The sequence below is a fragment of the Balaenoptera borealis genome (genome assembly GCF_965194805.1).
Source record: "Balaenoptera borealis genome assembly, chromosome: 4".
NCBI lineage: Eukaryota > Metazoa > Chordata > Mammalia > Artiodactyla > Balaenopteridae > Balaenoptera > Balaenoptera borealis.
Genome location: NC_138861.1, coordinates 82,170,824 through 82,182,110, shown reverse-complemented (window position 1 = coordinate 82,182,110; position 11,287 = coordinate 82,170,824). Strand labels below are relative to the sequence as shown.

Here is an 11,287-nt window from a genome sequence, read left to right as displayed (position 1 = left end):
GATCTCCTCACCAGTTGCACTACTATGCTGAAATAAATGTTTTCCACTAAGTATGTGTATCAGTTAAGGTTATCATTCTTTACTTATAATTTCATTCATGATATATGGAATAGCAAATAGTATTTCTTATAATCTCATCCCAGAGGATCTATTACAGCTGTGGTAACTTTCCATTTATTGAATAACTACTATATTCCAGGCACTAGGCTAGGTCATTTATCTGCAGCATCCTATTTAGTCCCCAAAAGGACTTTGCAAACTCTGTATCACTCACTTCATTTTTTACATGAAGAAAATGAGATTCAGAAAGGTACATAATGGTCTCAAAGTCACCAAGCTCTTTACAAGTAGAGCCAGGACTAGAATCTGATGCTGAAAGCTCGGCCTCTGTGCACTGGTACCAAATCAAATCTTGGAGACAGTTTTGGGTGAAGCAGAAAAGAATAGCTTTATTGCTTTGCCAGGCAAAGGGGAACACAGCAGGTTCCTGCCCTGAAAAATTATGGGTCCCAACCTGGGAGGATTTGATGAGGAGTTTTATAGCAATAGTTCAAGGGTGGGGTTGCTGATAAGATTAAGGTGTGTGCAGGGCCTCCACTCCTCTAATCTGGTCTCAGGTAATATTATTGATGAGTTTCTCTGCTTCCTTTAATGTAGCCTCAGGTGGTCTTTCTCAGGTATGAAGAATGCTGACATCTTAAAGAGCTTAAAGACATTGTTTATGTGTATCCCTTGAGATGGAACCAGGATCCTGCCCCAAGTTTGCACTATTGTTTCCTGGCTGCCCCTCGCTTGTCTCTGCATCTCTTCCCTTCTCAGATTAGTAACGGTTAGAATCTGCCCTTTGGAACTCAGGGAAGGTCATGGGGCCTGGAGTCAAGAAACAGAGGGGCAGAAAGGCTTCCACGCCCAGGAGCCCCACAGGGTCCTGCTCGGTTTCAAACATAGGATTTCCTTCCTTCCTTCCTTCCTTCCTTCCTTCCTTCCTTCCTTCCACTCTTTCTTTCTCCTACGTCAAAGTCCTTGTTCATGATATTTTCACTGCTTCGCAGTGTAAAAGCCTGTGAATTCCACCTTCATGAAAGAAGTCTTTTTTTTTTCCTGAAAATATATATTTGGTTACCATAATCATGGTTACCATTACTGTTCTGGGGCCTGGTAGGAACTGGGCCGCACAGAAGGAGGTGAGCAGTGGGTGAGAAAGTGAAGCTTCATCTGCCTCTCCCCATCGCTCCCCATCGCTGGCATTACCACCTGAACCATCCCCTCCCCCCCATCCCCGTCTCTGGAAAAATTGTCTTCCACGAAACTGGTCCCTGGTGCCAGATAGCTTGGGGACCACTGGTGGACTGCACCCCACAGACCTACAAGCCCTGTGCTTGACCAGTTCCAAGACTGAAGAAAGAGCCTAGAGTCAGCAATAGAGACATTAATGGTTTAATGAATCGGGGGAGCATTCATGTATGAAGCAAGGTCGTGGAGCAACACCCCACCGTGTGAGGTGGACGGCAGGCAGGCCATGGTGGCCGTTGTTGCTCCTGGGGGAAGGGGAGATGGCCAGTTACAGTGGGAATTGACATCAAGTTGGCTTATTGGTTACCAGGGAAACTAGCAGAGGGGCCCATCCCTCACAGCCCCTTTAATAGGAACAATTACTAGCTGGGCCCTGGGGCAAGTATGTAGGAAGGTCAGTCATGTGATTGGGGTGTAAGTGAAGCAGGCAGTGGTCGAGTAGGGGATGTACAGAAAGCAAGAGAACAGCCATCTTGAGTGTCCTAACTATACACGTATGGTCTGGTTGGCTTTTTAAACTTTAAAAAAAAATCTATATTGTGATTTATAAGATAGACAGAAGATAGATAGATAGATAGATTCGGTCTTCATCCCCATTTTTAACACAGAGCTCCTGAAACCTTTGGAATTTATGAGTGCAATAAAAAAAAAAAAAAAAAAAAAACCTTTGGAAGTGATAAGTGCAATTTGTTATGCTAATTAGGTGACTTTTGGACCTCACCTAAGCTGGTTGCCAGGAGAACCAACCATGTAATTAGAAGGGTGTAGCTTTCAGTTCTGCCCTCCCAATTCTGGGGAGGGGAGAGAGGCTGGAAGTTGAATCAATCTACAATAGTCAATGATTTAACCAACCATGCCTATGTAATAAAGACTCTATAAACACCCAAAAGGATGGGATTCAGAGAGCTTCTGAGTTGGTAAACACGTGGAGATTTGGAGAGAGTGGCACACTTGGAGAGAGCATGGAAGCTCCTTTTCACCATACTTTGCCCTACACATCTCATCCATGTGGATATTTATCTGCATCCTTTATCATATTCTTTCATAATACACCAGTAATCCAGTAAGTAAGATGTTTCTCTGAGTTCTGTGAGCCACTCTAGTAAATTAATTAAACCCTAGGAGGGGGTCATGGAACCTCTGATTTATAGCCACTCGGTTAGAAGTACAGGTAAGAACCTGGGCTTGGGGCTGGCATCTGAAGTAGCGGAAGGGGCAGTCTTGTAAGACTAAACCTTTAGCCCATGGAATCTGATGCTATCTCTGGGTAGATGGTGTCAGAATTGAGTTGAATTCTCAAACTTCCTGCAGATGTCCAAGAATTACTTGTTGGTGGGGTGGGAAACTACCCCTCCCTCCATACATAGAAATTTGGGTCCCAGATCACTCATTTAAAATCATTCCAGACTTTCACTCAGAAATAAAAACTGATCTGAAAAGTTATAGATCCTTCATTATGTCACTGAAAAACAGAGCAGACCCCACCGTGCTCTAAGGAAAAGTGGAGCAGGAGATTGTCAGTATGGTTTTATAGTTGGCTTTCCTTACTGGGAACCAGATCAGAGTAGAAAGGCATCTGTCATCAGACGTCACAAAGGCCACTGCCCTAGTTAAACTGTTGTGAACTGGAGCACTTGAGTCTCAGTAATTCAGGACTTCTATTTTCAGCACACGTCCCCATTCATTCTTGTAGAAATGAAGGCCAGCTCTTGACTCCAAATGTGCCATTTACCTTTCACATATAATCTGTAACTTTCATCCAATCAGTAAAAACAGAAAAGTGAAAAAAATGTTTCATTCTCAGATAAAAGAAGTTGAAAGTGTTTGAGTGAAAGGGAAAGGGAGAAAGTTTGCTAGTGTCTATTCAACCAAAAAAATACATTTCTAGTTGTGTACCCTAAATGTGCTTCCTTTCGCTTTATCATTTTTTCTGTAACGCATCCTACTGACCATAAACAGATATCACCATTAACAAAGGAAAATACCTCCATTCCATACAAATGCATATAACGCAAACACTACTTGCAATGAGGGACAAGGCCTATATTTTGCAAGATTTTTCTATTCAAATGCCAACTAGATCTGAATCTGCATAGCTTATTTCAACTAGAGTTCAGAAATGGACCCAGGAGTCATGCAGGTATCTCTTTAGTCCTGTTAGATACTCTGGATTCTTCTTCTATCTTATTATTGTATTATTTTTCCCTGGCAGGTAAAACTCTTTGCCTCTGTCCAGTATTGGCTAAGGTCAAGGGAAAAGGATGATCTGAGTAGAAGAGGTAGTAGACATGTTGACGGCCATGGGAAGATGCAATTAGGTTTTTGCTCAGTAACAGGAGGGTTATGTTGTGGTTATGGACACTGGAATCCAGCTCTCCTGATTCAAATTCTGGTTTTTGGCTGAATAACCTTGGGCAAGTGATTTAGCTGATCTGTAACTAGTAACCTCATTTGTAAAACAGAGGTGATGATGAGAGCACTTCATAGAAGTATTGTGAGGATTAAGTGAGTCAATAAAGTAAAGCATCTAGGTCAACCCCTAGTAAGTCTTCAGTAAATATCAAAATTATGCAAATTTCATGCATACATTTTCTCATGTTATCATTCTTCCAAAATATTTTCATGTAGTTACCTAGCATTCAACCATAGAGATAAATAATAATTGATTTAACTTACTGCCTATTGTAATATATTTTTGGATTGTTTCAATTTTTCACAGTTACACCTTTGCCTATTTTTTCAGATTAACATTAAAGTCACTTTGTATTAAAGTATTTAAAGAAAAATACTCCTGGAATTTTAATTGGAATTATATTAAGTCTATACATTTATTTGGGGCACAATATTTTACAATGTCAAATTTCTCATCCTGTGATATAGGATATCTGTCTACATATCTAGTCTTCTTTAAAAGTGCCTCTAATATTTCATAATTATTTTTAAAGAGATCATCTATATTTATTTTTACATTAATTCTTAGGTATTTCATAATTCTGCCATTATGAACTATTAAATGAATTTATTCCTATTTCATACTCTTATGAAATATTTAGTATTTTGTTTATGGGGATTTTTATACAGATGTTATAATTTTTCATAGTAAAAAAATCAAAACTTTTTTGGGTATAACTGTTTTTATGCACAGAAAAATAATGTCAACCTACATCCTGAATTTAGAGCAATATTTGCCTATAATTTTCTTTTAATTAAAAAACTTTCTAAAAGGTAAAAATTTAAATCCATAATGTAAATGTACCTCTAAGAAATAGGACTATATACCACAGAGAAATCACTATAATAAACAGCATTCTTGCTTCATCTCCCTTAAGCAAAGGGTAAGAAGACCATCTTAGTCCAAATAGAAAGAGCAAGAACTTAAGGAAACTTCATGCTTTGTTAACAGGTTAATTAATGAATTATAAAGTACAGAAGTCTAACATTTACCACAGTGCTGCCTTCTTTTCTACACATTCCTCCTTAGCATTCTTCTCATACTTCTGTAATTATCTTGTTTATTTATTGTTTACTTGTTTATTGTCTATTTTTTTTCCCACTCCCAAAGTAATTTCTATTAGGGCTACAGCCATGGTTGTCTTATTTACTACAATTATCAACACGCACTGCACAGGAGAAAAAATTTTTCTTTCTTCCCTTCTAGGTTCTTTGGCTGGCCAAATAATTAAATTGACGTAAGATAGATTAACAGGAGAAAACAAATTTAATTTCATACATACAGGAGCCCCAGAGATATGAGACCTAAAGACAAGTTGAGCAATTGAGGCCTATATGCCATCTTGAGCTAAGGAATGAGATAAGGGTCTGGAGCTTCAAAGGGGAGGAGGGTAATTTACAGGACAATCACAAGAGCAGATGTTTGGTAATTAGATATTTTCCTTGCCGTATGGATAGGTCTTTCAAATAAAAAGTTATCTCTGTTAATAACTCCATCACACATTCCCCCTTGTCACCGTCTCCTTTCTTCTCCACATCCAGCCCCTGCACCTGCATAACCAGTGTTTTCCTCTTGACCTATTATTCATAGCAGCACATAAATATCTTTCCATGTTTCTTACCTTAAAATAAAAATCCTTTGATTCAATATCACTCTTCAGTTATGGCCCGTTTCTCTGGCTTTTAAAGGGGGAATGTGTGTGTGTGTGTGTGTGTGTGTGTATATATATATATATATATATACGCACATATGCATACACACACGTCTTTATAGATATATACATGTATCTATAAAGATGCATGTAGGTTGATAGATCTGGTGATGGGAAGACACATTTTTTTTCTAGATGTTTCTTTCTTTCAATAAAGTAAGAAAGGTCATCAACTAACAGTAGGAAAGGAGTATTGGAGATTTGAGCAGTGAAGAAATGGTGTGAAACTATCGTCTCAGAAAGTACGAAAGTGAATTTATCAATAGTAGGTTAATGTAATAGGACTCAAAAGGTTGTACTGCGCAGCCATTTAAGATGTAGTCATATAATAAAATAGAAACAAGTGGCATTTCCTCCAGTCACATTCATCTATTCAGGGAGCAAATGGCAAGGGTACTGAGGATATACATATTCAAGGGAGAAATTATAGTAATGGACCATGGCATCTAAACCAAGTAAGAAGGCAGTTAGGGCTTGAAAAAGTGGTGAGTGAATGCATTGTTCAAATGGTACCAAGCAATAGTTGTGAAAGTAAATGAACGGAAAGGCAGGAGATTCTTTGACTCTCAGGTGAATAAAACCCTAAATAACACCTCCCCCTGAAATTCTCCAAAGGTCCTGGACAGTGTGACTTAAACAACTTGTACACAGCTTGAACTGTCATAAAGATTTCTCAAAAGGCTCACTGTAGATCTCCTCTACCCAGTCAGCATATGATTTTATTTACCTACAATTTCTCAGAAATACATCCATTGAGAAAAGCAGGGTCCATCAGTGCAACAACTATATCCCTTTTTATTTTAAAGTATTTTAAATTGTTTTAATACACCAACCAAAAAGCAAATCATCATTCAAACCAAAGAGCCTATTAGAGCCCCATCCTTAAGTGCTGTTTTGTCTCTGCTTATTATTCTCTCAACAGCGATAAAACAGAAATCATATGACCAAATGTGTATGCCAATACATTTCCAGGATAATATGAGCGACAAACAAATAGAATCCTGTAATGCCATCTCAAATAATCTTCAGAAAACTGTTAGGAGGGCAAAAAGTCCATAAAGTAAGGCGCAAGGGTAGGCAATGAGAAGCTGCTGTCCTTCCATGGCCAAGGCTGAAGTGACAATTTTGGAGGCTGAGAGACTACACCAGCCAATGATGACCAGTGCCAACACAGTTCCAAAGGTGCCCCTAGAGCAAAGGCAAAAGAGATGGTTATCTTACACCAGGAGAAAAAGAGGTTATTGAATCACAGCTGCCTCTGAAATGTCCTTGGTACAATATTTATAACCACTTTCTCAATTTGTAAAATGAGGGTGAGGAACCATAGGAACTCAAAGGCCTCAGCTATTTAGAAAATTTTTGAGTCAAGTTCACCATTAGAAGCTAAATATTTTATAGGTTGGTAAAAACTCAGATTATTGGAAACAGAAGAATTGACCTGCTGTCACTCTCATGAGTCAACATTCAAATCCCAACTTCTGAAATTCTTTTACATAAACTATGTTTAGAGGCTTCTTTCACAGCTACAGATTTCTTTTCCCTACTTTCTTCTTAAATTTACCCCCGGTATGAGCAGAAAAATGACTGGACCCGCATTCCAGTGGGGTTCCTACTCCCCAGCGCTCCCAGGTCCACGTCCTGGGTTTTTGCCTGGGACAGCAAAGCCTGACACGGCTCAGGGAGGGCACAGATGAAGCAGTAAGGCACAGATGTGTGTGGCCTCCCACCTCATTGCTGAAGATCACTTTGGCAAATAGAGGTGTGGATTTTTATAATATCGAAATGGATTTGTTCAAACTGGTGTCTTCAAAAAGTTAACTGTGGAGACAGTTGGTTCTTTAGGAAGAAATGGGAATGAAGCGACTTAAAAAAATTGCAAAGTGAAATGGTCATTAGGTCAAGAGCTGCTAACCACCAACATATTGTTCTAGTTACTGTCAAACTATACTGCCTCCCTTGATCCTGGTTGAATCTGAAATTGAGAATTGTGTTTATTATTTGTGAGAATGACAGAAATACCTGCTTTTAATAATTGAACCAAAGCAAAACAGGTGAAAAAGTGTACAATAGAGCTTATAATGCCTTAGATTATAAACAAACCAAAAATATTTTAAAACATTCTAGTAAATATTACATTTGTTGGTTTACTTAATATCTATTAGAAATAAAATTTAGAGTGATTCAATTTACAGGTTTTGGTGAACAAAAGTGTGAGATTATATATAATTCATTTGAATGTTATAGTAATATGCCCAAAAAGGCAATTTCAGTTTAATGGTCTTAGGGGTCAGATAGCTTATTCCCCATTAATATAATTTAAAGGATTTCTAATTCATCCTTTACATTTCAGAATGAAAATCTAATGAAAAATGTCCAGACCTCTGATGAGTCTCAAAATTCAAGAGTTGTAGTTTTTATTTTCTTTCCCTAATAATCTGGAGTCATTTAAGATACCCCAAAGCTAAACTTTGATGGAAATAATGTCTAAAACCTAGAATTTTTAAATGGTTGATCATTATAGTATTCTTTGGCAAAAGCATCTGACAAAATGGAAGTTGTAAAACTGAACTCTGTAGTAACTTGTCAAACATCTGTACCAAACAACTTAGTAAACAGAACAGCTTGCTAAGGAACAGGATATACAAAAAGTGGAATTTTTCCATAGACAAGACTCAATAAATACACCTCTAACTCACATTGTACTTATACATTCAGTTTCCATTTTCTGTTGTATTCCTCTCTTTTAAGTGTTAAGCACTCACTGATAAAGTAAGAGTTTGCTCTGTTATTCTCAAGACTATTGCTTTCAAAATGAAACCATATTAAAACAAAAAAAGCATTTCCATCTATGTCATTCTCAATAACGTTATGAAGAAAATATCTGAGATTATATCTAAACAAAAACATTGAAGTCTTTCTAAAATGTTTATCTGGCATTGGCAAATTCTGTATGTAATATCCTATCCAGTGTAGTGTTGATAACCTAAAACTTGGATTATCCAAGAAAAAAAATGTGAATTGTGTCTCCTTTGGATGTGGAAGAATGAGCACTGATGGCAAATGTTTATTTCTAATTGGATTTGGAGCATGGCAGGTGACAAAGGACTATGTAATTACTTATACTCTTCCCAACCAAAGTGGTAGTGATAGGCACTGCCCTGGGAAAGTGCCCGACAGAAGCATATCTACTGAATCCTCATTAATATTTTTGAATTGCAAATACTATCTGCCCAGGAAGGAAAAAAGAAAAAAAAATTGACTGAGCATATATGCTATAAAGTTCTCTAGCAGTAATATCCTCATTAGGGTTGCTGGGAATTCTGCAGTGCAAGGAGTCCAGCTGAGAAAGAACACTTGCTTCCCTCCTAGAAGGCAGAGTGCTTGGGAGCTGAAGCAATTTGTCAGTGTGCACCAGGCACTTACTCTTCGTAATTCAAACAAGTGAATTTTCTGTTGTTGGTTATATTACCCATGACGATAGTTCATACTGAACAATGTGACAACTTACAAAGTGCCAATTTTAAAGATAACTTGGTTTAATTTATTTTTTAAAATCATCGAAATGGGAACAGCACCTGAGCCAAAACCGACCTACTTTCCTGAATCTGTATGTAGCTTGTAATAGCCAGTTTCCCCAATCCCACTACTAAAATGATCAGAAAGGGGCTAACTGTTGTACTGGTGTGGCAAACCCTAGCGACGATCGTGCATGTGGGGTCAATTAGCACACACAGACACTTACTGCAGTGAAAAGAAGATGGCACAGCTGGACAGGATGACCATGGGAAGCAGGCAGTAACCCAGAATACTCGCCACGCAGCCATAGGACACCCCTGAAGAGCTCATCAAGTTTAGTAAGGCGTGAATACCTAAGCAGCCAATGGCACTCGTGCCATACACGTAACCAAACTGGACTTTTCCTGCCTGAAACAACGGGAAGAAAACGGTTTGAACATAGAACAAACATCAAGAAGAAATCAGACTGTCAACAAAGCAGAGAGCATTTTCGAATCAATCACATCAATGCTGTTCATGTCTTTGTAGCGTAAGTCTCGAGACTGGGAGTTCTGGAAAAAATACTGCCTGTAATATGGATTCAGGTCATGAAAACAAACACCACCACCTGCCCTCCTGGAGCTATACGTGAGATGGCACAAGCGTGCTTATATTTCCAGATTTATATTTTTTATCATAGATTGCCTACTGGGCAATAGGTACTAGGCATAGGTAAGGATATATTTTTCTCCCCATATTTGTTGAACAATTAAGTGAATGAATAAGTTAATGAAAAAATTCCAATTTAGTCTTGGAGATTTGCAAAACATATTAGTAATATTAGCAAACATCTGTCAGATTTACTATGTTCGGTCCTATTCTAAAGATTTCACATATATTAATTTATTTAATCCACACAACATAATTAGTTGGTACCATTGTTGTACCCATTATACACATGAGGAAACTGAGGTGCAGGGAGGTTAAGGAACTTGCCCAAGGTAAAATAATGGTAAGCGGTGGAGCTCAGCTTTGAATCCAGGCAGTCCAGCTCTAAAATTTTGGTCTTTAACACCTGGAGGAGCTCTAACAAGTCCTAAACAAGGGGACTTATTTAACCTTATTTAAGCCAGTATACCCCAAACTTATCCAACCCCAGAATCCTTTGTTTTCATAATGCCTATTACCAGCTTAACTGAACAGACTTTATGAAAAACTGATTTATATAAACCAACTGATAGCAAATCACAAAAGAGGTATTGTTAAAGGAAGTCAGTAGTGTTCAGGATAGACCACTGACCTGAGGATTCATCAAAATAGCCATCACCCACAGAGCACTAGAGACTTGTTCCTGAACCAGCACCGTTAAACTCATCCAGGGAAAGTCACAATCTACTACTGATTCAACAGAGGATATTTTAATGTTTGCTACCCGAGGATGCCAAAGCTCCAGTAAAGAATGCATGTCATTTTTATATATACATTAAGCTGGTTAGAACTTCTAGAGAAAGATTGAGGAGGCTGACTCCGGTTTTCATGGGAATTATTTGAAAACAACAAAGGATCTGGTAAGTTGATTCAGAGAGAGAGCTTTTTAGCTGTCCTTTTTTCTGCTCCATAGCTGTCCTTATGTCTTACAGAATAAAGAGATATTTATTTTGTAATTAGTTAATGGAGAATATGACCATTTTAATGTTTAAAATTGTCCGGCTATTTTGAAATTTTCTTCCTCTGCAGTTGGGGAAGTTGATCACTACTAAGTTCTTTCACAAAATGTCCCTGGGCTATGTTGCAGAATTCTCTGCTGCATTAGCCATAATAAGTCCTCCTGGCTATTTTGTGAAATAATGCCAATAATGCTAATGGACATGCTAAAAGAAACACATCAGTTATGTACTGCTTTATTGGGTGAGTTTGCTCCACTTGGAAAATAGTGACAATTTCAAATCACTTTCATGTATTAGAGAAACATTCTACTTAATATTTTAATTGGGTGGGATAATTCTGAGGTAGGAATAGTTGTAATGGTGAAACACAGCTTCCCTGTACCCCAAAGGACACATAGCAGGACCATGACCCTAACCAGTTTTGTGCATGGGGTAAATAGAGGGTGGATAAAACTAATTTGGTAGTAAAATTGTCCTTTTCCATATCAGTTACTGACCTCTCTCCTTATCTCTTAACTCTTGTTAGTTTATCTAATTTGAGGTACAATTCCATCTGGCAGGGCCAGTCCCATTTTTTTAAGTTGTTTCAAATTCTAACAAGGACTTGAAATTGAAATGAAAAATAAATGTTCAATTTTTTTTTTTTTAATTTTTATTTTTTTAATTTAT

At 37.9% G+C, this 11,287-nt stretch overlaps 1 protein-coding gene across 2 annotated transcripts in view; it reads right to left on the bottom strand.

Moving 5' to 3' along the window:
• Nucleotides 1-1,864: 1,864 nt before the first annotated feature.
• The window catches only part of YIPF7 (Yip1 domain family member 7), a 32,292-nt gene continuing 22,869 nt past the window's right edge, over nt 1,865-11,287 (bottom strand). For both annotated transcript variants that reach the window (XM_082390761.1, XM_082390760.1), the window contains exons 5-6: nt 9,199-9,380; nt 1,865-6,644 (exon numbers count right to left, since the gene is read on the bottom strand). In XM_082390761.1, the coding sequence (XP_082246887.1) occupies nt 6,482-6,644; nt 9,199-9,380 (345 nt within the window). In that variant the 3' untranslated portion in view covers nt 1,865-6,481. The remainder of the gene's footprint in view (nt 6,645-9,198; nt 9,381-11,287) is intronic.